The sequence below is a fragment of the Oncorhynchus kisutch genome, linkage group LG18, assembly GCF_002021735.2.
Source record: "Oncorhynchus kisutch isolate 150728-3 linkage group LG18, Okis_V2, whole genome shotgun sequence".
Taxonomy (NCBI): Eukaryota; Metazoa; Chordata; class Actinopteri; order Salmoniformes; family Salmonidae; genus Oncorhynchus; species Oncorhynchus kisutch.
In genome coordinates this window covers 20342767-20368453 of record NC_034191.2, presented here as the reverse complement: position 1 = coordinate 20368453, position 25687 = coordinate 20342767, and the positions used below count along the sequence as shown (strand labels likewise).

The 25687-nt window shown below is 42.9% G+C and overlaps 1 protein-coding gene across 2 annotated transcripts in view; it reads right to left on the bottom strand.

The window, feature by feature from the left end:
• LOC109909252 (solute carrier family 12 member 9) overlaps nucleotides 1-25442 on the bottom strand; it is a 47885-nt gene extending 22443 nt beyond the window's left edge. Inside the window, exons 1-9 of one of the 2 annotated variants that reach the window (XM_031795515.1) lie at nucleotides 24792-25442; nucleotides 21161-21295; nucleotides 20664-20801; nucleotides 20106-20423; nucleotides 17462-17635; nucleotides 17228-17339; nucleotides 2743-2900; nucleotides 2007-2089; nucleotides 703-827 (exon numbers count right to left, since the gene is read on the bottom strand). In XM_031795515.1, coding sequence (XP_031651375.1) covers nucleotides 703-827; nucleotides 2007-2089; nucleotides 2743-2900; nucleotides 17228-17339; nucleotides 17462-17635; nucleotides 20106-20423; nucleotides 20664-20801; nucleotides 21161-21295; nucleotides 24792-25017 — 1469 coding nt within the window. In that variant the 5' untranslated portion in view covers nucleotides 25018-25442. The remainder of the gene's footprint in view (nucleotides 1-702; nucleotides 828-2006; nucleotides 2090-2742; nucleotides 2901-17227; nucleotides 17340-17461; nucleotides 17636-20105; nucleotides 20424-20663; nucleotides 20802-21160; nucleotides 21296-24791) is intronic. The other variant, XM_020508314.2, reaches the window with a different exon arrangement.
• Nucleotides 25443-25687: the final 245 nt, after the last annotated feature.

The window sequence follows — 25687 nt, the reverse complement described above, 5'->3', positions numbered from 1 at the left end:
ATTTGCAAAAATGTCTAAAAACCAGTTTTTGCTTCATCATTACGGGGTAGTGTGTATAGATTGATGAGGGAAAAAATGATTTAATAAATTTTAGAATAAGGCTGTAAAGTAACAAAATGTGGAAAAAGTCAAGGGGCCTGAATACTTTGAGCGCACTGTACACACACACACAAAACGCTGTCCCTCCCACACAGATCCAAACACTGCATACGCCACAGGAGCCTGCTAAGGGGAGAACGGCTCATAATAATGGCTGGAATGGTATCAATCACCTGGAAACCCATGTGTGCTGTGTTTGATACCATTCCACTCATCCTGCTCCAGTCATTACCATGAGCCCGTCCTCCCCAATTAAGGTGCCACCAACAACCCCCCCCACACACACTTGCTGCTGCTACTCTGCTCTTTATTTTACTCTTTATAATAAGAATAAGAATATCCATCATGATACCTAGTCACTTTACTCTGCCTTCATGTATATATCTATCTCAAAATACCTCGTACACCTGCGCATTGATCTGGTACCTGTACATAGCACCATTCTTCTGTACTTTATGTTATTCCTCACGTTAACTACCATTACATTTTGTATTATTATTTCTTAACTCTGCATCGTTGGGAAATGTTCTTAAGCAAAGCATTCCACTGTAAAGTCTACACCAGTTTTATTTGGCGCATGTGATAAATACAGTGACTTAGTACCTGAAGTTAGGAGCCGAGGCCCACTCCAGAGCCAGACAGGCCAGGTCCACAGCTGCATAGACCAGCAGGAAGAAGATGGTTACAATGCTGGCGATGGTGTTCAACTTCCCTGTGAACAACACCAACTATAGATGGAGAAAAGAGAAGAGTAAAACTGTGATTAATGTTTCATTGACGGGAGAGAGAAAAAGGACGGAGGGAAGGAATAGTTTCTCCTCTGACCTCCCCAATGCTAAGTCAGTCTCCCTAGTTGACCCCCAAGAGGCTCTTTTACAAAAGCATTAATTAGCTATTAACTGAGCCCTCAGCCACAGGCCAGCATGGGCAAATTATGGGCCTTCCAGTGTACCACTCAATCATCTGTGTGTGTGAGATCAGGTCATTCGTCTTCATGCTGTATGCCCAGTCCATGTAACGTGTACATGATACTGCAACATTTCCCCATATTTTTTCTACTCACCCCTCGCTCCCTCCATCCATTGCTCCCTTTCTCTCATCTGAGATTGTTTAACATGGAGTGAGATTAGATTATCGTTCGTGTCATCAGTGTATCATTGAAATGGCTGAGAGCGAAAGAGAGCGTGCGAGGGATAGAAAGAGGGCCAGGACTAGTGACTCAATGAGCTCTGATACAGGCTAACGATTTCCTCTAATTACTCCCCCACTCCAGCAGAGAAACGGAGCGAGGGATGAGAGAGGAAGAGAAAGACAAGCCATTTAGCCTTTCTCACTTCTTGAAGAGTATCTGACTAGCCAATCATTAACAGAGCTCTCTCCTCTTTGCATCTTTCCCTCCCATCTCTTGCCTCCACTCTCACCCCTGGTCTCCCTTTCTTGTTAAGTCTTGGCCATTTCTCAGTAATCTCAAGTGACTTCCCTTTCTCCTCTACTCTCTCAATCTATCTTTCCTTCATCTGAACTGATCAGATTATTGAGCATGTGAAATTAGACCTAATCTATCCTCTGTGTCTCACCTATACTAGGAACCAGGATAGGAGGACAGACACCCAGGAGTTCCCATTGTTTTACCTGTACTAGGAACCAGGAAAGGAGGACAGACACCCAGGAGTTCCCATTGTTTTACCTATACTAGGAACCAGGATAGGAGGACAGACAGCCAGGAGTTCCCATTGTTTTACCTGTACTAGGAACCAGGATAGGAGGACAGACACCCAGGAGTTCCCATTGTTTTACCTGTACTAGGAACCAGGATAGGAGGACGGACACCCAGGAGTTCCCATTGTTTTACCTATACTAGGAACCAGGATAGGAGGACAGACACCCAGGAGTTCCCATTGTTTTACCTGTACTAGGAACCAGGATAGGAGGACAGACATCCAGGGGTTCCCATTGCCAGATGTCTTCTTAGCTGGAGACAACACCGTGCCTGCAGAGAGCGAGAGCATATGTGAGAGTGAGAGGGAGGTCGAGAAGGAGCAAAACGGAGGGGATTAATGTTAAGGACCACATTTCACAGTTAATACATGAAATTAATTAAATTAGAAGACTTTCAACTCAAATCAATGCAGCCAAGAACAGGGGATGGAGAGAGGGAGGAAATAAAAGGAGAGGATAGGAGAGAGGAAGGAAAGGTAAAAGGAGGAAGACAAATCAGATAGTTTTAAACTGGGTGAGAAGAGGGGTGTTACACTATATTAGCCAGTGAGTGTAGGAGAGTGACAAGGTGATGACGTATGCAGCAGGTATGAATGACACACACATAAGAACTTCATTTGAAGTTAGACAACTTTAATCAAACAGTCAACTAGGCAAAGAAGACAAAAAAAAAACAACGAAAATCTCTTTTTAACCCCTGAAAAGCATTGCTAGCAATCCAGAGCTGAGTCATTGTCAGTTTGGTTCAGTATGGTTTTGAGTCATCGCCCCTGCTCCAGCTGCCCACTACACGGGAACCCTGCTTAATATCACTATTCATCTCCCCTATCCACACACAACGCCAGTGAAAGGAGAGACAGAAGAAGCTACAAAGAAAAATAATGAGGGAGAGAACAAGAGAGAAGAGGACATGTGTGTACCCACCAAACAGGTCGTCCCGTGCCAGAGCGTAGAGGATGCGAGAGGCCCCTATCAGGTTACTCATGGCAGCAGACATGGTGGAGGAGTACACACCAACGGTCACCAACGGGTTCCACACATTAATGTCCCGCAGGAAACTGTAGTCCCTCTGGAGGAGAATACTGAGAGCGAAATCAGATTATTATACACAATTCAAATTAAACGTGTTACCTATGAAGAGGGAATGGTAACACGCAAACAAACATCGACATGAATAGGTACAAGAGGAAAGGGGTGAGACAGTGGGTGAACGACTGATGTTCAACTTTATTTGCTGTGTGTTATCTTAATACTTGAATAAGAGATGGAGAGAATAATCAGAGAGAGAATGGACACCCCTCTCCGATTGTGCCCTGCCTCACTCCACCCCTTTCCCACACAATGGAGCTGTAGAAATCAAAATCAGTAAAGCAAGTCTGCTCCTCTCCCCACCGCTCTTCACTCTCACCATATATCTCCCTCAACCACTATTTCCTCCTTCTCAACCTACTACCGCCCCCCCCCCCCCATTCCACCAAGTCTTTCTACCCCTCTCTTTCAATCTCTCTCGCTCCCCCTCTCTGCCCACCCCAGTGTCCCTTTTCTCCGTCTCCCTCTGCCCACCCCAGTGTCCCTTTTCTCCGTCTCCCTCTGCCCACCCAGTGTCCCTTTTCTCCGTCTCCCTCTGCCCACCCCAGTGTCCCTTTTCTCCGTCTCCCTCTGCCCACCCCAGTGTCCCTTTTCTCCGTCTCCCTCTGCCCACCCCAGTGTCCCTTTTCTCAGTCTCCCTCTGCCCACCCCAGTGTCCCTTTTCTCCGTCTCCCTCTGCCCACCCCAGTGTCCCTTTTCTCCGTCTCCCTCTGCCCACCCGTGTCCCTTTTCTCCGTCTCCCTCTACCCACCCCAGTGTCCCTTTTCTCCGTCTCCCTCTACCCACCCCAGTGTCCCTTTTCTCCGTCTCCCTCTGCCCACCCCAGTGTCCCTTTTCTCCGTCTCCCTCTGCCCACCCCAGTGTCCCTTTTCTCCGTCTCCCTCTACCCACCCCAGTGTCCCTTTTCTCAGTCTCCCTCTGCCCACCCCAGTGTCCCTTTTCTCCGTCTCCCTCTGCCCACCCCAGTGTCCCTTTTCTCCGTCTCCCTCTGCCCACCCCAGTGTCCCTTTTCTCCGTCTCCCTCTACCCACCCCAGTGTCCCTTTTCTCAGTCTCCCTCTGCCCACCCCAGTGTCCCTTTTCTCCGTCTCCCTCTGCCCACCAGTGTCCCTTTTCTCCATCCCCTTCTCCCTCTCTGCCCACCAGTGTCAATTCCCTTGCTCCCCACCCAAGTGTCTATTCTCTTGCTCCCCCTCTCTGCCCACTACTGTGTCCATTCTCCCTCACTCTCCACTGTAATTAAGACTCCCGTCACGTTCTTTCAGGTCGTCTAGTTTTAATACTTATCATCATGGCCCTATTAAATATTGTTCCGTCCAGCCACACATCTGAACACCATTTTTTCACACTGAAACCCAGATAGAGCCACACACGATAAATTAATATCTCCCCCGAAAATTAGGAAATGCCAATGATTGGTTTGTGCGTGTTAGTTGATGTGTGTGCGATTGTTCGTCTGTGTTATGAGTCGGGTGCCGCAGTAAAATGTTTATGAGCCATTGCTTTAATCAGGCTCTCTGACATATGCTTAATAGTGATTCACTTTCAAGGGTCCTTTCCACAAGCAATACACACACACACAGAATAGCAAAAAATATAACACCCATTTGAGTGTATGCTCGTGTGTTGGTTGGATCATTGAAAGTGACTGTTTTGTGTGTGTGTGTGTGTGATGGAGCTGGTCAGTGCTATGGCCTTGTTATTAATCCTTGTGACGTGTGGCGGGTGCAGTATAAATCTGAACGGGCTTGACATTTTCAAATCTGCACTCCAAAACAAAGCCATCATGAAGAGGTGACAGCCATGCAGAGAGAGCAGAGGAGAGAATAAGTGCATTTGTGTGTGTTCATGCACAGTTGGGTACTTTCATATGGTCATTTTTATTAACATGTCTGTGTAAGCTATGCATTTGTAGAAGCATGTGTGTATACGGTTGTTTTTGAGTGTGTGAGTGTGTCCGTCCTGGTGTCCCCTCCATCCCATAATGTAGATTATTGATCGGATCATGAAGCTGGAATGAGCTCTGCCATGGAAATAAAGAACAGAACGAAGTAAAGCACCTGACAGAAGAAAATAGGTTTTTTAAGAGGGGAATGCAGTTAAATGAGTGAAAGAGCCTGGAGAGATTGGACACTCATTCTCATTCCACACCTCATCTGCTCTTTCCCTCATTTGTTGATCCCCTCAATCATACTCTTATTTGTTTATTCATACATTCATGTTCTTTTGCCATTTCTTAATTTTATTAAATTACGCTTCAGAACCAACTACAGAGGGGAGGCAAGCAGAGAGGGCCATACAGAGAGAGGGCCATACAGAGAGACATAGCGAGAGAGAATGTGTGATGGTTAAGTGCTCCCTGGGGGCTAGGCTGTGGAGTATAAAATGGGATCAATAGCTAACAAGGCCTGCAGAGCTCCTCTCCCTCTCTCATTCACTCACTACCACTCTCATTCTGTCTCTACTTCACCCTTCTCCTATTCTCTGGCTACATTCTCCTTCCTGATACTATGTTTATGTGGTTTAGTTATGAGGGTCTCCATTAGCTGTTGCTCATGCAGCAGCTACTCTTCCTGGGGTCCACAGGATTACAGAGGACATGGGCAACATAAGAACCTTCTCCATCTCTCTACCTGTGTGATGGCAGTGACAGGACCAGTTGTAGTAAGGGTAGGAGGGTGAAGTCCACCAGCAGACAAGACCGCTTTCACCACGCTACTGCCATGGAAAGAGACAGACAGAGAGGGAACAAGAGATACAGAGAGATCTCTGTGGTGGAGAGACAGCAAGCAAATAATGTGAGGATGGACAGAGAGAGCTAAGGACTGGCACTCTGCAGTGGGGTGATTGCAAGGGAACATAGGTATGAGACAGAGGGAGAGCAGACAGACTGAGAATGTTGGACTTGTTGTCTCACAATGTCTGGACAAGAGACTAGCACTACGAGCCAGCGAGTGTGAGTGTGAGTGTGTGTGTGTGTGTGTGTGTGGAGGGGGGGGGGGCATGAGAGAGACAGTACAACATTCTCTCACACACTAATAAAAGCCATATGGGGGGCTAAAAAGCAGAAGAAAAAGCAGAGATAGCAGAGCCTTGTGGGACTACACAGCTTCCCCCCACACACCAGGCTGCATGTTGGAGATAGCAGAGCCTTGTGGGACTACACAGCTTCCCCCCACACACCAGGCTGCATGTTGGAGATAGCAGAGCCTTGTGGGACTACACAGCTTCCCCCCACACACCAGGCTGCATGTTGGAGATAGCAGAGCCTTGTGGGACTACACAGCTTCCCCCCACACACCAGGCTGCATGTTGGAGATAGCAGAGACTTGCGTGACTACACAGCTTCCCCACACACACCAGGCTGCATGTTGGTGATTGCAGAGCCTTGTGGGACTACACAGCTTCCACATACACACCAGGCTGCATGTTGGAGATAGCAGAGCCTTGTGGGACAGTACAGCTTCCACAAACAGGCTGCATGAAGGAGATAGCAGAACAAAATGAATACATTTATTTAGTCAGTAATAAATACATAAGCTTCAATAGCAGGATGGGATTAGCCAACAGGTCACTGACACACCAGACACTCAACCAGAGACACACACATTCACCACACACACACACACACACTACAATGCCACTCATCCATAGAGGAGATAGAAATACACAAACACGCTGCAGTTAGTCATACACAAATACACACCAAAGGACACTCCTTCAGTAAATGAACACACACCCACCCACCCTCTCTCGTCCCTTACCCAGAGAAAGACAGTAAGATACACAGATCAGTCGGGTCCCTAACCAAGATACACACGGTAAGCTGAGTGTATATTGGGGGATTGGGCAGGACTTGGCTGTGAGGGGTTGGAGAGTTGGCAGTGGGCTATATGTCACCACTGGCTACCCTGTCACACAGGGTTAACAGACTTCTCATCTCTGGGCACTCGACCTTCCTCCTCCATCATCATATTTTACATTGGGCTCCTATACGCTTCTCAGAACCATCTAGAACACATACACACTCTGTAAATATGCACCTGTAACCTATTCAGGTATGCATCAGGTGTCACTCTCCCAAAAGGAAACACTACTGTAGATCTGAAAACCCATTCTTAATCTCCCTGACATCCACTTTAAGTGAACACAATGCCTTGACCAAGAACGCAGAATAACTAGCTGAAGGAGAGCAATTCATTTTGGCTTTATTCAAAGGTTATACCGTTTGTGTCAGTAAGGCCTAGGCAGCCCAATTCTGATCTTTATCCAACTAATTGGTCTTTAGACCAATCAGATATGAAAGAAATCTGATGTGAAAAGATTGATGTGATCGGTAAAAAGATCAATTAGCAGGAAAAAGATCAGAATTGGGCTGCCTGGGTAAATGCAGCCTAAGAAACCTCTTGACCTCATGTTAGAGTCTGAAACACAAAGGGAGCTCCTCATCTTGTGAGATGGTGTGACCGCCACCTGTTGGATATTTTGGGAAACTGCTACCATGTTAATCCATTTCTGACTAAAGGGGAATAACATCTAACTCAAAAAGCTTCTAGTTGTTCCTCTTCAGTGAGAATCACTGACCCAGACCGTGATCGGCCTTCAACTGCATTCCCGTCAACGAGCTGTTGTTGCTATGGCAATGCTTGGCGACGATGGGGGTGTTTGGCATTTAGCAATGTCTCGATGTGACGTTGACTGATGGCTTTAATACACATTCTTCCTACTTAATCTCAGTAATCTATTTAGTCTCTTAATGACATGAACCGGGACGGTGGTGACAGGTTTACTTTAAAAGTTAATATCAGAAATATGATCAAAGTTTTTAGTTTGGTGACAGATGCACTAGCGACATGGGTTTTTCCTGAAAAGTGACTTGAATAGGAAAAACTTTGGGCCCTTTTTTGGATCCTACAACAGACAGCCACATGTTACTTTCAACAACAAAAAACATGGCATATTGTTGATAGACATACACCCTTGTCACAAGGAAGGTCACAGGTTAACTGTTTTGTAATGTAAAATCGGCATTTATGAAGTTTACCTCTAGTCAAGGATGTTATACAGCCCTTCTGGTGAATGAGGTTATAACCAATGTGGAATTCCCTGACCAGAAGTAAAAAGTTTGTTTCCAGTAACAGGCCAGATGAAATGGTGCTTTACCCCTGGTCAAGTTCCCATTATCCTCTTCAACACGTTACTATACTCTATGTACTACTGGAGGAGCAGTCAGCGTGTTTTCACAGGTGCACTAACTACTAAGACAGTTCAGTAAAAGGTTTAGATATGGTTGAGACACCAAGTACTATAAAAGGACCTTGGAGGGAGTATCATTCATAAACCCTGTACATTTCCTCCATTCAGTCCATCTACCTAAGACCAATAAAGTCACACTCCACTGCATGCCAGGCCCTGTCCAACATAAAGAAAGCAACACTAAACCACAGCAGATAAGGACACAGCTAAATAACAACTGAACCTACTGGAGAAATAAATGCATTCTTATTATCCTTTTGTTCATATCCTGAAGTATGGATCGAAATATACTCTGAATTTCCTCAAAGTGTAAAAACGTACATGTGCCCCAACGAGTCCTGAATGCCACTTCCCTCATGATCTAGATTGTGTAGAAATCAACCACCTAGGATATCATGTTCCGATGAGTCTCATCAACTACTACATTATCCATCCCTGAAAACGTTTACACGCACACAGTATTCCAGATAGTAGCACATATTCTGCTTGAGGTCTTATTCGGGATAAGCTGTTTACATGCACTTTTGATATCCCTGAACCCATGAATATTCCTCATTTAAGTTCATATGTGTTAAATGGAATAGTAAGTGAAATGTAGACACTATCTGTAGGTCTATAACCTCTCACATGTAGAGTAATATAATATTAACTCCTGTATAATTATGCCTTTCTTGTAGCAGGCCAAAAATAACAAATGTTAATTGTGTCTTCAGAACAGGAGTTGAGAAATAGGATTTCTGTCTTTCAGCATCTCTTGAGAAAATGTGAATGTACGTGCAAGTTATCTTTTGCACTTATGCAAAGCAGACAGTATTTCAACCAGATAAAATATACACCCAAGACGAACTGAAGTCTTATCAGAGACAGTTTATCGTTTTCTCAGTTTTTCATTTCCATAAAACCAGCCAAACTGATGACATTTGGACATCATTCCACTGTTCTGGAGTTATTGCATTTTCTCCCCGGTCCCTAAATAAAACAGACAACTTCACCATGTTAACTGGATTATACTGCATTCATTCTATCGATGAAAGACATTCTGGTGAGCAATACTTATTTTGGTCTTCTGGGCAACCAGTTATGACAGAAGAGAAGCTATAGTTGACAAATGGCCTACCAAGTGCTGAAAATTATATAACCAGAAACGTATCTAAATTAGGGGTGAAAGTAAACTATTACCGTCCAGTAGACTATGGTGTATCAGCAAAATACATTATGGAATTATGGTGGATGGAACTGTGCAGGTATAGCCTACTTTTTAAGTCATTTGTTTGATAATCAGATGGGAAAAAAGAATAATCCCAACACCCATGATACGTGAAACTAAGCCTGCGCAGACAGACAGCGAAAAACAGTAAACGGGATAAGATATTGACATGCCACAGTATCCCATCTAAGATCAGCATGTCCCAGGAATCTTCTCCGGGTTTCTCATAACCGGGATAAAAGCTTTTTTGGGGTTATTGTAAAAGGGATATGATGTTTAACTCAAAAAACGAAATACTTGAGTATCCCGAATAACGAGATATTGGTGGGCATGTAAACATGGTCAATGAGTACATTTCTAGCTGCTAATGTCTGATCTACTCTTACTTCCTCATTCCACTTCTCGTTTCTATTTGTGGTGTAAAATGTCACATGACTACTACCACATAACTCAACTATGAATGCCCCCGGACACACAAACGTTTTGTTATTCTATCCTCGTGTGGAACTAAAATTGATTTCCATTCAACATCCATTTCCCTAACCTCTTACCCTAATTGTAACCTTAACCCTAAAACCTAAGCTTAAAATAGCCTTTGTTCTCATGGAGATGTGGGAAATGTCCCCACGAGGGAACATTATTCTTGTTTTACTATCCTTGTGGGGACTTTAGGTCTTTAGATAGAAGAACCAACCCACCCACACTTCATGGGAACAGGGTCTCATTGCCTCCATTGAAGCAGCCCTCTCGTGAGGTCATGTGATTAGCAGGTGGTGCCAATTTGAAAAGGTGAAAGGTCAATTTCACACTCAAACACACACTAAGACAAGCCTACAACGACCACTAACCACTGTTTCAAATGAAAACATTAATGACTACAACCACACATAACTACAACCACATCAATTTCAGGAGGGGAAACGGTAAAACAGGCAGAGGGGAGGACAGGGAGGAGTATAATTTATGGCTGTATTGATTTCCAATGCTCCTTTATGGTCCTTTTATGTCAGTTTAGCACTTTGGCAACACTTGCTTTAGTGCCACATCAATACTGCACACTGGCACTGAGCTAGAGACGGGAGTGTGAGTGAGAGAACGTGTGTGAGTAGGAGAGAGAATGAATTGTAAATGTGAGTCGTTCATTCAGTGCAAATTTGAGACGAGTTTGAATTGGATCGGGTGTGCGCACCTGTATGTGAACATACAGTACACTCGGAAAGTATTCAGACCCCTTGACTTTTTCCACAGTTACGTTAAAGCCTTATTCTAAAATGGATTAAATAAAAACATTTCCTCATTAATCTATACAATACCCCATAATGACAAAGTGAAAAAAGGTTTTTTGAAATATTTGCAAATTCATAAAAATATCAAACAGAAATACCTTATTTACATAAGTATTCACACCCTTTGTTATGAGACTCGAAATTGATCTCAGGTGCATCCTGTTTCCATTAATCATCCTTGAGATGTTTCCACAACTTGGAGTCCACCTGTCAGTGGTGTAAATTACTTTAGTAAATTAATAATTCATTCGTTTTTTGGGGTATTGTTGACTACATTCCTAAAGAAAATGTACTTTTTACTCCATACACTTTCCCTGACACCCAAAAGTATTCATTACATTTTAAATGGTTAGCATGACAGAACATTTTTCTAATTCACACTATTATCAAGAGAACATCCCTCGTCATCCCTATTGCCTCTGATTGACTCACTAAACACGTTTTATTTGTTAATTATGTCGGTGTTAGAGTGTGCCCCTGGCTATCTGTACATTTTAAAAAAGAAAAAAGAAAGTAAATGGTGCCGCCTGGTTTGCTTCATATAAGGAATTTGAAAAGATGTATACTTTACTTTTAACTTCAGATACTTAAGTATATTTAAAACCAAATACTTTTACTCAAGTAGTATTTTACTGGGTGACTTTTACTTGAGACCTTTTCGATTAAGGTATCTTTACTTTGATGCAGAACTTTGGAACATCTACACCTTCACAATATATCCAGTATTTATTTTAGACAGGTCTAACGAAGCATGATATGAAGAAAATGTAGTCTATTTCAGAAGAACAGAATAGCATACTCGGAGTTGTCCTTAGGTCCCGATCTGGCAATGCAAAATGTCTTTAGGCGACAAGTTCATTTAGCTGACAAGATTTGCTTAGAATTCCGAGGCATTATTTTATAGTATGACGAATACAATGGAACAGAATAAAATAGACTGGAGGAAGTGCATTTTCTTCATATCATGCATATTTTGTGTTGAGCGGTTAACAAAGAAATAGGTATTCCTATATGCTTAATTTAGAGTTATTAATGTAACTTTAGTTGTTCGAACAAATGTTGGGCTATAGGTTTTGATTTTTTATACATTGTAAGGCTGCATGACGCGACTAATGATGATTTGAAAAAAGTTGCTTGAAAAGGCATGAGCTCTGCTTTGTTTATTTTTGTGCAGGCTGTACACTACATCAGTCACTCATTCACAATTTGATGCCTAGACTTTCATGGCGGCATTCCCTTTGTGTGGCCGTTATGCACCTTAAATCCATGCCTTTTGCTGCCAGTGGCCGTTACGCGCTTCTCCCCGAGTGATGCTCCATCACGTGATTGGGTCTTTGTCACAGGCTACAAGTGAAGAGACATCGGGGACGCAACTACATTTGTCCTTATCCAATTCCCAGGTGGATATTGAAGAGATTGGAAGAACGGTCCACATTTACTGTCAGCCAACAATTCGAGTAGGCCTAACTAACATCAAAAACACTAGCCTGTCAATCTACTATCCCCCATGAAACTCCCCCATGCCTGCTTATGTATGCCTGTTAGCCTCTACAACCTTTGTAAAGCAGATTAATGTGATTCATTTTAAGAAGTTATTTGGCCACTTTAGTTGTGATACAACCCTTATAAAAAACATAGGCCCATGGGCTAGGCTACATGAGGTGTGTGACTATGATAAAAAAAGAATAAAAAAAAGAGCATTGTTTCTTATGCTGGGCATCATTCCCTAGAGACATATAATTCACAAGTGATAGGATAATATTGTCACTATTCTTGATTGAATCTTGTCTTTACATATACTAAATAATATGTGTGTGAAATTTGACTTAGAATGGACCATTATCATGCACCTGTATTGACACAGGGTCAGCGGGGGAAAAAATACATGTCAGTGCCTTGCAAAAGTATTCATGCCCCTTGGCATTTTTCCAATTTTGTTGCATTACAACCTGTAATTCAAATGGATTTTTATTTGGATTTCATGTAAATGGACATACACAAAATAGGCCAGATTGGTGAAATGAAATGTTTCAAGAAATTATACAAAATAAAAAAAACGGAAAAGCGGTGCGTCTATGTATTCACCCCCTTTGCTATGAAGCCCCTAAATAAGATCTGGTCACATGATCATATATATATATATATATATATATACATACATACATAGTGGGGCAAAAAAGCATTTAGTCAGCCACCAATTGTGCAAGTTCTCCCACTTAAAAAGATGAGAGAGGCCTGTAATTTTCATCATAGGTACACTTCAACTATGACAGACAAAATGAGAAAAGAAAAAAAACAGAAAATCACATTGTAGGAGTTTTTATGAATTTGCAAATTATGGTGGAAAATAAGTATTTGGTCACCTACAAACAAGATTTCTGGCTTTCACAGACCTGTAACTTCTTCTTTAAGAGGTTCCTCTGTCCTCCACTCATTACCTGTATTAATGGCACCTGCTTGAACTTGTTATCAGTATAAAAGTCACACTCCAAACTCCACTATAGCCAAAACCAAAGAGCTGTCAAAGGACACCAGAAACAAAATTGTAGACCTGCACCAGGCTGGGAAGACTGAATCTGCAATAGGTAAGCAGCTTGGTTTGAAGAAATCAACTGTGGGAGCAATCATTAGGAAATGGAAGACATACAAGACCACTGATAATCTCCCTCGATCTGGCGCTCCATGCAAGATCTCACCCCGTGGATTCAAAATGATCACAAGAACGGTGAGCAAAACCTAGTGAATGACCTGCAGAGAGCTGGGACCAAAGTAACAAAGCCTACCATCAGTAACACACTACGCCGCCAGGGACTCAAATCCTGCAGTGCCAGACGTGTCCCCCTGCTTAAGCCAGTACATGTCCAGGCCCGTCTGAAGTTTGCTAGAGAGCATTTGGATGATCCAGAAGAAGATTGGGAGAATGTCATATGGTCAGATGAAACCAAAATATAACTTTTTGGTAAAAACTCAAATCGTCGTATTTGGAGGACAAAGAATGCTGAATTGCATCCAAAGAACACCATACCTACTGTGAAGCATGGGGGTGGAAACATCATGCTTTGGGGCTGTTTTTCTTCAAAGGGACCAGGACGATTGATCTGTGTAAAGGAAAGAATGAATGGGGCCATGTATCGTGAGATTTTGAGTGAAAACCTCCTTCCATCAGCAAGGGCATTGAAGATGAAACGTGGCTGGGTCTTTCAGCATGACAATGACACACCGCCCGGGCAGCGAAGGAGTGGCTTCGTAAGAAGCATTTCAAGGTTCTGGAGTGGCCTAGCCAGTCTCCAGATCTCAACCCCATAGAAAATCTTTGGAGGAAATTGAAAGTCTGTGTTGCCCAGCAACAGCCCCAAAACATCACTGCTCTAGAGGAGATCTGCATGGAGGAATGGGCCAAAATACCAGCAACAGTGTGTGAAAATCTTGTGAAGACTTACAGAAAACATTTGACCTCTGTCATTGCCAACAAAGGGTATATACAAAGTATTGAGATAAGTATTTGGTCAATAACAAAAGTTTATTTTCCACCATGTGATTTACTGGATTTTTTTCCTCTCATTGTGTCTGTCATAGTTGAAGTGTACCTATGATGAAAATTACAGGCCTCTCATCTTTTTAAGTGGGAGAACTTGCACAATTGGTGGCTGACTAAATACTTTTTTGACCCCACTGTATATATACACACACACACACACACATACATGTTCGGAAAGGCCCCAGAATCTGCAACACCACCAAGTGGAATGGAAAGAATATGGCACAACAAACCTGCCAAGAGAGGGCCACCCACCAAAACGTACAGACCAGGCAAGGAGGGCATTAATCAGAGAGGTAACAAAGAGACCAAAGAAAACCCTGAAGGAGCTACAAAGCTCCACAGTGGAGATTGGAGTATCTGTCCATAGGACCACTTTAAGCCGTACACTCCACAGAGCTGGGCTTTACGGAAGAGTGGCCAGAAAAAAAGCCATTGCTTAAAGAAAGAAATAAGCAAACACGTTTGGTGTTTGCAAAAAGGCATGTGGGAGACTCCCCAGACATATGGAAGAAGGTACTCTGGTCAGATGAGACTAAAATTGAGCTTTTTGGCCATCAAGGAAAACGTTATGTCTGGCGCAAACCCAACACCTCTCACCACCACAAGAACACCATCCCAGCATCATGCTGTGGGGATGTTTTTCCCCATTGGCAGGTACTGGGAAACTGGTCAGAATTGAAGGAATGATGGATGGTGCTAAATACAGGGAAATCCTTGAGTAAAACCTATTTCAGTCTTCCAGAGATTTGAGACTATGTTGGAGGTTCACCTTCCAGCAGGACAATGACCCTAAGCATACTGCTAAAACACTTGCATGGTTTAAGGGGAAATATTTAAATGTCTTGGAATAGTTTAGCCAAAGCCAATACATCAATCCAATTGAGAATCTGTGGTATAACTTAAAGACTGCTGTACACCAGTGGAACCAAGCCAACTTGAAGGAGCGGGAACAGTTTTGTCTTGAAAAGGGACACAAATCTCAGTGGCTAGATGTGCCAAGCTTATAGAGAGATACCCCAAGAGACTTGCAGCTGTAATTGCTGCAAAAGGTGGCTCTATAAAGTATTGACTTTGGGTGGGGGTGAATAGTTATGCACGCTCAAGTTCAGTTTGTCTTTCTTGTTCGTTTCACAAATAACAAAAATGTATTTTCAAAGTGGTAGGCATGTTGTGTAAATCAAATGATACAAAGCCCCCCCAAAAAATATATTAGAATTCCAGATTGTTAGGCAACAAAATAGGAAAAATGCCAAAGGGGGTAAATATCTTCACAAGCCACTATATGCACTTAAAATAGCGAACTGAGGACACTTATGCCCGTGGTTTATTTTCATGCCAGCCAGGTAGGCTATACTCCTTTTGTAAAGATGAGTAACATGCTTCGTTTTAAGAAATCTTAGAAATAAATATAGTTGGCCTAGCATATAGAAAGCTGATCCTCCTATTTTTAGTAGAGGCCATCACTGTTTTCTCATGCAATTGCATAGCCTATTGAAATGTTGCACAACATGAGCTCATGGGCTCTCATGAAGTGTGATTATATTTTCAAATACATTTGCATTGATGTCAGAGTGATTAGACGGATAGTGCTGAGTACCAGGCAGTTAGCAAATTAGGTAGGCTACTAATGACCATCAGCAGCATTACAGCTTAGAGAAGCCTAATTACCGTGACTAAACAGTCACGTGGAATTTGACTGCCTTCATGACACGTGACCACCTGTGTGGTGGAAATACTGTCACAGCAACAGTCCTAGACATGATTTGGGAAGGCACACCTGTCTATATAAAAGGTCCCACAGTTGACTGTGCATGTCAGAGCAAAACCAAGCCATTAGGTCAAAGGAAATTGTCTGTAAAACTCAGACAGTATTGTGTTGAGTCACCAATCTGGGGAAGGGTACCAAAACATTTCTGAAGCATTGAAGGTCCCCAAGAACATGGTGGCCTCCGTCATTCCTAAATGGAAGTAGTTTGGAGCCACCAAGACTCTTCCTAGGGCTGGCCATTTGGACAAACTGAGCAATTGGGGATGAAGGACCTTGGTCAAGGAGGTGACAGAGAACCCAGTGGTCACTCAAAGAGCTCCTAGTTCCTCTGTGGAGATGGGAGAACCTTCCAGAAGGACAACCATCTCTGCAACACTCCGCCCATCAGGCCTTTATGATAGAGTAGCCAGACGGAAGCCACTCAGTTAAAGGCACATGACAGCCAGCTTGGAAGTTGCCAAAAGGCACCTAAAGGAATCTCAGACCATGACAAACAAGATTCTCTGGTCTGATGAAACCAAGACTGAACTCTTTGGCCTGAATGCCAAGCGTCATGACTGGAGGAAACCTGGCACCATCCCTATGGTGAAGCATGGTGGTGGCAGCATCATGCTGTGGGGATGTTTTTCAGCAGTAGGGGCTGGGAGACTAGTCAAGATCGAGGGAAAGATGAAGAGAAAAGTACAAGAGATCCTTGATGAAAACCAGAGCGCTCAGGACCTCAGACTGGGGCGAAGGTTCACCTTCCAACAGGACAACGACCCTACACACACAGTGGCTTCGGGACAAGTCTCTGAATGTCCTTCAGTGGCCCAGCCAGAGCCTGGAATTGAACCCAATCTAAAAAATCTCTGGAGACCTGAAAATAGCTGTGCAGCGACGCTCCCCATTCAACCAGACAGAGCTTGAGAGGTTCTACAGAGAAGAATGGGAGAAACTCCCCAAACACAGGTGTGCCAAGCTTGTAGCATCATACCGAAGTAATGGGTCTGAATACTTATGTAAATGTGATCTTTTTTGATTTTTAATACATTTGCACAAAAAAATACTATTTTTTGCTTTGCCATTATGGGGTATATTGTGTAGATTAATGAGGGGGAAAAAATATTTTATCCGTTTAAGGCTGTAAATTTAAGGCTGTATTGTAACAAAATGCTGAAGAAGTCAAGGGGTCTGAATTAGTTTCCGAATGCACTGTACATGTTACAGGTGTGTTCATCTACATAGATTATGCCCAAACTTGTGTGTGTGTGTTTGACTGACCGGTCACAGGAGCAGGCCACCATCAGACTGAGGAGGTTGTAGATTATGAAGGTGAAGATGACAGCTGTGATGGTTCCTCGAGGTATGGAGTAGCTAGGGTTCTTCAGGTCACCTGGGACACAGCACAACACCAGGTCAGACACACACGTCTCTGATCCTTTGGATAACTCTTGAACGTCCCTTTTGAAAACTGAGCAGCTAAATAGAAATCCCATCTCTCCACCCATTTCTTACCTGACATGTTGGATCCAGCCATGATGCCTGTGCACCCGTTAAACATGACAGCAAACACCGTAGCAAAGGACATCATGGTTCCTGTTGTGTAGTCCACAGCATAGTCAGCTAGGGAAGGGGGGGCGGATTTAGAAATCAATTCAATCAGCTCCATGTCCGAATCCACCCCAAATTCTGATATTTAACAAAAAAAATGGAATTGATGAACATGCATGCCTCTTGGAATTCAAAAACTACAAAAATGCCATCTCTCACCATTGCTGGTTCAAGTATAGTTTGTGTTACATATGAAGCCATTGACTTTTAACCCACTTCTCATTGGAGGGTAAGCTTTACAGAGGCAAAGAAAGTGTGTCATTTTGTTGACAAAGGGTCTTTGAAGGGGCTCTGTGTGTGTGTGTGTGTGTGTGTGTGTGTGTGTGTGTGTGTGTGTGTGTGTGTGTGTGTGTGTGTGTGTGCCAGTGTGACTGAGTTATGGCGATTAGCAGAGTAATCATGTGGTTGATTTCCACACTGAAAATAAATCCCTCAGCTCAGTGAGGTTGGTTGGTTATGGTGGAAATGGGGAGCCAAAGGATATTTATGATACCCACTAATTACAACCCTGGTAAACACTCAGCAAAACAAGAGGCTTAAACCTATAATTGGTGTATGTGTGTCTAAGATAATAAACAAGTCAATTCTGCCACCATAAAGTATGCATAACTGTCCTTACTAGCCTGTTCAACCTCTCGTATCGTCTAAGATCCCTAAAGATTGGAAAGCTGCCGCAGTCATCCCCCTCTTCAAAGGGGAGACACTCTTGACTCAAATTGTTACAGACCTATATCCATCCTGCCCTGCCTTTCTGAAGTCTTTGAAAGCCAAGTTAACGACAGATCACCGACCATTTCGAATCCCACCACACCTTCTCCGGTATGCAATCTAGTTTCCGAACTGGCACCCCCATAGACATCTAGCAGTCTATGGGGGTGCTACAGGTTTCAATTCTCGGGCTGACTCTTTTCATATCAATGTCGCTCTTGCTGCTGGTGATTCTCTGATCCACCTCTACGCAGACGACACCATTCTGTATACATCTGGCCCTTCTTTGGACACTGTGTTAAACCTCCAAACGAGTGTCAATGCCATACAACACTCCTTCCGTGGCCTCCAACTGCTCTTACATGCAAGTAAAACTAAATGCATGCTCTGCTACCGATCGCTACCCTCACCCGCCCGCCCAGCATCACTACTCAGGACAGTTCTGACTTCCCTCGGTGTCTGATTAGACTGTAAACTTTCATTCTCCAATCCAAAATTAAATCTAGAATCAGGTTCCTACTTCACAACAAAGCATCCCTCACTCATGCTATAAAAACATACCCTCGTAAAACTGACTATCCTACTGATCCTTGACTTCGGCAATGTAATTTACAAAATAACCTCCAACACTCTACTCAGCAAATTGGATGTAGTCCATCACAGTGCCATCCGTTTTGTCACTAAAGCTCCATACACTACCCACCACTGCGACCTGTATGCTCTCTTTGGCTTGCCCTCGCTACATATCCGTCGCCAAACCCACTGGCTCCAGGTCATCTATAAGTCTTTGCTAGGTAAAGCCCCACCTCATCTCAGCTCACGGGTCACCCTAGCAACACCCACCCGTAGCACGCGCTCCAGCAGGTACATTTCACTGGTCGTCCCCAAAGCCAACACCTCCTTTCCTTCCGGTTCTCTGCTGCCAATGACTGGAACAAATTGCAAAAATCACTGAAGGTGGAGACTTACATCTCCCTCACTATCTATAAGCATCAGCTTTCAGAGCAGCTTACCAATCCCTGCACCTGTACACAGCCCATCTGTAAACAGCCTACCCAACTACTTCATCCCCATATTGTTCTTTTTTTATTGTTGCTTTTTTGCACACCAGTATCTCTATCCAATTTGTAACTCTGTTGTTTTTGTCGCACTGCTTTGCTTTATCTTGGCCAGGTCGCAATTGTAAATGAGAACTTGTTCTCAACTGGCCTACCTGGTTAAATAAAGGTGTTCTCAACTGGCCTACCTGGTTAAATAAAGGTGTTCTCAACTGGCCTACCTGGTTAAATAAAGGTGTTCTCAACTGGCCTACCTGGTTAAATAAAGGTCAAATAAAAAAAATAAAACATGAGACATCACTCACATTAATAATGCTTTGCTATATTAAATTCCATAAAGATGCACTATGCAGAAATCACTACGCCATTTCCTGGTTGCTAAAATTCTAAATGACAGTTTATGTGAGAAAACAAGCAAGCATAGTGTAGAGAATCTTGTACCATCTAAACTGCTGCGAAATATACATTCCATAAACCAAAAATATTGTATTACCAGCTGCTTGAAGCTGGTGTACAAAACCGAAAGCAAAAGACGAATGAAACTTAACAGGAAGCATAGAAATAGCGCACATAGAACACATCTACTGCTTCTTAGACTTACTTTCAATGCAAATGACAGATCTATAAAACACTTCTATTTGAATTTGGTAGGGGCACACAAAAAGTTACATATTGCAGCTTAAATCAAGTGCAATTCTATTTAGAATGACACATGCATTAAGCACACACATTTATATTGGTGCACAACACACATACTACTACAGACAGACCCCCTTTCTCACCATCCAGGTTGCCCAGGAGTGTGTTCAGTTTAAAGCCAGTGAAGTTGGCCATGGTCGGCGGCTGTGGCCCCGTGCCGTTGAGGATGGGTGGAGCGGCGGGCAGGAGGATGGTGCGCGGGCGCACAGCGAAAAAGCTGATAAAGATGGTGGCCAGCACCAGCATGACCACCAGGAAGATGATGAAGGAGGCTTTGGCGTAGATCTCTGCCCCCACCAGACACACAAGCAAGCAGAGGAGGAGGATGCCGGTGGCATAGAGCAACGACCACCAATACCCCGCTGGCAACACCTGGAGGGAACCCGCTGGGCTCACCCCATCTGGAGAGGGAGAGGAGAGATGGGGGTGGGAAGAGGAGGTGAGGTAAGTGAGAGGGCCTTACCTTTATTAAGATCAAAAAGTTATTGGTTTTCATAAATGTATACAATAATTGCCCATTTCAAATTTGCCGCTGGCCTATCTAATGGAAATCACCAAGCTCTGCCTCCAGGACAAGATTCACCCGAATAAACATTGACCCGCAAACAGAGCAGGAAGAGGTAGAGAGTATGGCTGTATACCTTCTGGAAGCCCGAAGGTTGCTACTATGGCCTCGACCAGACCCAGGATATAGAGGGCACTGCTACACACATTAGCCAGGAAGAACATGACACCTAGACTGCCCCCAAACTCTGGCCCCAACGCACGACTTATCATGTCTGGGGGAGGAGGGGGTTAAGGCTGGGATACACAGGAGTTAAGAGTGAGTGTCAATATGTGAGAGAAAGAGTGTGTATGTGGAAACTATAATGAAGTGAAGGCCTTTAAAATGTGGATGTCATCAGGCACTGAAAGAAATAGACCCAGGCACAGACACTCAGTCCCATCCTCCTTTCACACACTCACAATGCGTCTTACAGATAAAGTGAAAACAATCTATACGTTGAGGAATACAATGCTACATTAATGAAACTGAAAGAGCACTGTAAGGTGGAGTGTGTGTACAGCTAATGGGCCTGAAATGACATGTCTATACATCAATCATATGGAGCTGTGTGTGTATTGCTGAGGAGGATACAGTAGGCCCCTCCTGCATCCAGAGCTCCATTGGTTGAGATGGCACACACCGACAGCACGGTCATACTGATGATGAAGTAGGCCACTAAGAACATGGCTATGGCCTGATACAGCCCACACTGGCCCACCACAAAACCTGACGGGAGAGGAGAGAACACAAGGACCACACTATGGTTTAACATTTCAAATTCAAATCATCTCAAAGTCTAACAGGAACTGGTTTTGGTGGTTTAACAACTATCTTACAGCAAGTTGAAACTTGGAATTTAAAGTAATTGTCAACAAGAACATGCAGTAGGGAATACTCAATGGCTTTCACCTTCACTATACAGTTGAGACAGTAGTTTGACCCTCCTCCCCATGCGAAGTTACACAATCATGTAATTATTCATCAAAACACCATGCCAAGGCATCCAGTTATGTTTAAGAAATGTTTTTCAATGTCACACACAGTAAAATCAGTTTAGACTGACAATAGCATATGGCAAAATACCAAACTTCTACAATGCTACCACTTCCTTGCAAAATTCAACAATAGGTCAAAATGCAGAACAAGTTACTTTATGCTTTTAACCAAAACAGAAGTCATCCAATTTACTGTACACCACTCCTATGCATTGAAACAGAAGTCATCCAATTTACTGTACACCACTCCTATGCATTGAAACAGAAGTCATCCAATTTACTGTACACCACTCCTATGCATTGAAACAGAAGTCATCCAATTTACTGTACACCACTCCCATGCATTGAAACAGAAGTCATCCAATTTACTGTACACCACTCCTATGCATTGAAACAGAAGTCATCCAATTTACTGTACACCACTCCTATGCATTGAAACAGAAGTCATCCAATTTACTGTACACCACTCCTATGCATTGAAACAGAAGTCATCCAATTTACTGTACACCACTCCTATGCATTGAAACAGAAGTCATCCAATTTACTGTACACCACTCCTATGCATTGAAACAGAAGTCATCCAATTTACTGTACACCACTCCTATGCATTGAAACAGAAGTCATCCAATTTACTGTACACCACTCCTATGCATTGAAACAGAAGTCATCCAATTTACTGTACACCACTCCTATGCATTGAAACAGAAGTCATCCAATTTACTGTACACCACTCCTATGCATTGAAACAGAAGTCATCCAATTTACTGTACACCACTCCTATGCATTGAAACAGAAGTCATCCAATTTACTGTACACCACTCCTATGCATTGAAACAGAAGTCATCCAATTTACTGTACACCACTCCTATGCATTGAAACAGAAGTCATCCAATTTACTGTACACCACTCCCATGCATTGAAACAGAAGTCATCCAATTTACTGTACACCACTCCCATGCATTGAAACAGAAGTCATCCAATTTACTGTACACCACTCCTATGCATTGAAACAGAAGTCATCCAATTCACTGTACACCACTCCTATGCATTGAAACAGAAGTCATCCAATTCACTGTACACCACTCCTATGCATTGAAACAGAAGTCATCCAATTCACTGTACACCACTCCTATGCATTGAAACAGAAGTCATCCAATTTACTGTACACCACTCCTATGCATTGAAACAGAAGTCATCCAATTTACTGTACACCACTCCTATGCATTGAAACAGAAGTCATCCAATTTACTGTACACCACTCCTATGCATTGAAACAGAAGTCATCCAATTTACTGTACACCACTCCTATGCATTGAAACAGAAGTGCCATATTGTTCCATATAAGGTATAATGCAGTGCTTATGTTATGTGGAATGGCATTCTTGTCTCTCAAACTAGTGGCTGTTCAACATTTGCGTGTCTACACCACAGCAGCTGAGGCATCACGAGACGGGGCAAAATAGAGGGTGGAACACACCAAGGCCAGAGAGAACACTCACCGACAGACCACTGTACTTACTGTGAGAACTCTGATAGAATAAAACACCTCTGAACAAAGAAAACAGATGAGACATTGTGACGAATGGGGACTGTGATGGTAAACATATCTTCAGATTATTTGCGAATAAACTATGGATACGGATGTCATTATTGCCATCAGAGATATTGGACCTCGAGCTCTGCATCATGTGAATGTGATTAACGGCTCGAGACTGAAGTTATAGCGCAAGTAAATAATCAATTTCTTGCAAGAACTACATTTTACTCCATATTGTTAGTCCACTTGAAACTACTATATTCCTCCAGTAAGAAAATGGTTGGCGTACATATTTACACATTTATCATCATGACTATGACCCCATAACAATCCATTCCCAATCTGTCCCAGGATGCACTCACTACAGTAGGCTCTATCCGTGAACCTACTTTTATCTCTGCAACTCTCAGGAGTTGTACTGTAGCACACCAAGGGATTTAAGTGGCAAAAGGGTAATTCCACCAAGTGTTTGATTTCACAAAATTTTAAAATTCTGTCATAAAGAGCACTTTCAACACGTTCCCATCTCTAAAAACAAAAATGACTATAGTAAGTGTCAAATAAAGTTACAGGGTTAACGGTTTTATCTTAAATCATCCATAAATCCCATTGTGACAGAGGGGATGGAAGCTTGTTGTGTGCATCAGTGAGGTGCAATTAAATGCAAGCTTAACAAGTTTTTATTTTAGTTTTTATGTCTAACCTGTCTATCTATGACTAACAGGGTTGACGTGCTCTGCCAGACCATCACAAAACACCAGAAAATGGCCAATGAGAGTAGAACCAGGTAAACTGCTTTACACTATTTAAAAAGCAATATGTTCAACATAATAAAACGAGAGTTCAATTCACGGAACAAGATTTACCTTAAAATGAGGGAAAGATGTAAATAAAATCACTACCGAATAAAAAAATAAATGCGTTTCCATCGCATTTTCAACTCTACTGATGGTTTTCTAAAAATGTAAAATAATAATAATATAGCGAGTTTGCCATCTCCGGTTTTGGCGCGTGTGTTCTAGCCAACAGCACAGCGCAGCGCAAGTATAGCCTACACGATGCGGTTATTAGTGGCAGCCAAGTATCGATGATCATGTCACCAGATTAAGCCCCTCGATATTTATTGGAAATTAATATTATGCTCATCACATTGCATTTTCACCACCCTGCGAAGTTCATCGTAACATAATTGTATTTGTAGTCTAATAAACTGCATGCCTTTCCGATGAGTTTAACTCGTCATCGCGTGACTCCCACGTTTACTTCGATTTGATGCTTTTATAGCAATATTTGCGAATAAAATCGTTTCCACCTAGATCTTGCACAATTCATTTTACCGAAACAAAAATATCCCACCTTGTCTAACGTATTTTGTTTTGTCGACGTTTGCAAAGTTTGCCGAAACGTGTTTCCACCAGGCCTGTCATTACATTTTTCATTCAAGAATGTTGAATAAAATTATATTTTAACGTAAAAACATAATTGTATTTAACATTCTGGCTTGTAGGGGTCGTGAGAGTTACTAGTAACTTTCCAGATTCCAACGCTAATTTCTGCCCGATGTAGAATTCAATGCAATTCAACGTCGGGTTTCCAGGCAACAACTGGCTCAAAGTTACCAAAATGGGCCTATAATAAAGCTATTTTGTGGGCATTGTAATAAATAACAGTAGGCTATAACGTTACTCACCAATTCGTAGGAAGACCACCACGCTGAACATAGACAGCAAGGTGGGTATCACCACACCAAAGAATGTGGAGAGCTTTTTGGGCCGGCTGTGGTGCGCCGACTTCCGTCTGGAAAAAGCCGGGGACTGCTCCACAGCCTCCCTGGGAAGACACGGCTGATGCTCCCCCGACTGCTCATTGACACTTGTGGAGAGGCGATAGTGCAGGAGTGGTGTCCTCTCCGACATGGCAAAGCTGCTGTTGGCTACTACGACTAACCAGAACTTAAGAACACCCTGTCACCAATTGTGTCGTCTTTTTTCAATAAGCAAGTTTCTAGAGTTCACTCTCAAACATTGAAGCAAAAATCAGTGCGCATGACTTTACTACGACTTGTTTTCTCAAATAATGTAAAACAGACGCTGAACAATATTGGCACGCACCAATCGTTACAATCTGAATGCTAATCAATATAGTTTGCCTACCTCGACATGAGAAATACAGTTTATCCCCGTGTGGCCTAACCCCACTCGAAATAAGAGAAAACACTATATTGTAGTGGGCCTACATAACAAACCACACATTATCGTAAAAGTTGCCCGTCGCATTTGTTGGCACTTTCCAACAATCCGTGACCATTGTGAAGCTAGTGCCATTTAGGTCACGTAATCATACAGCAAATGTTCAAAATAAAAGTCCCCCTCAAGTAACCTAACACAGCAGGGGTAAAATAAAGACCTGAGCGGAGTTCCCACGTTTTCAGTGGAAGGGAACCTAGGTTGAAGATACTGTATCCCTAAAAACCGAATGCATCCAGTTGTTACCACCGCCAGAACAACCGAATGCATCCAGTTGTGGCCTACACCGTTAAGGATGAGTTTAAAGTTGCTTAAACATACAATTATTGAAAATACAAAC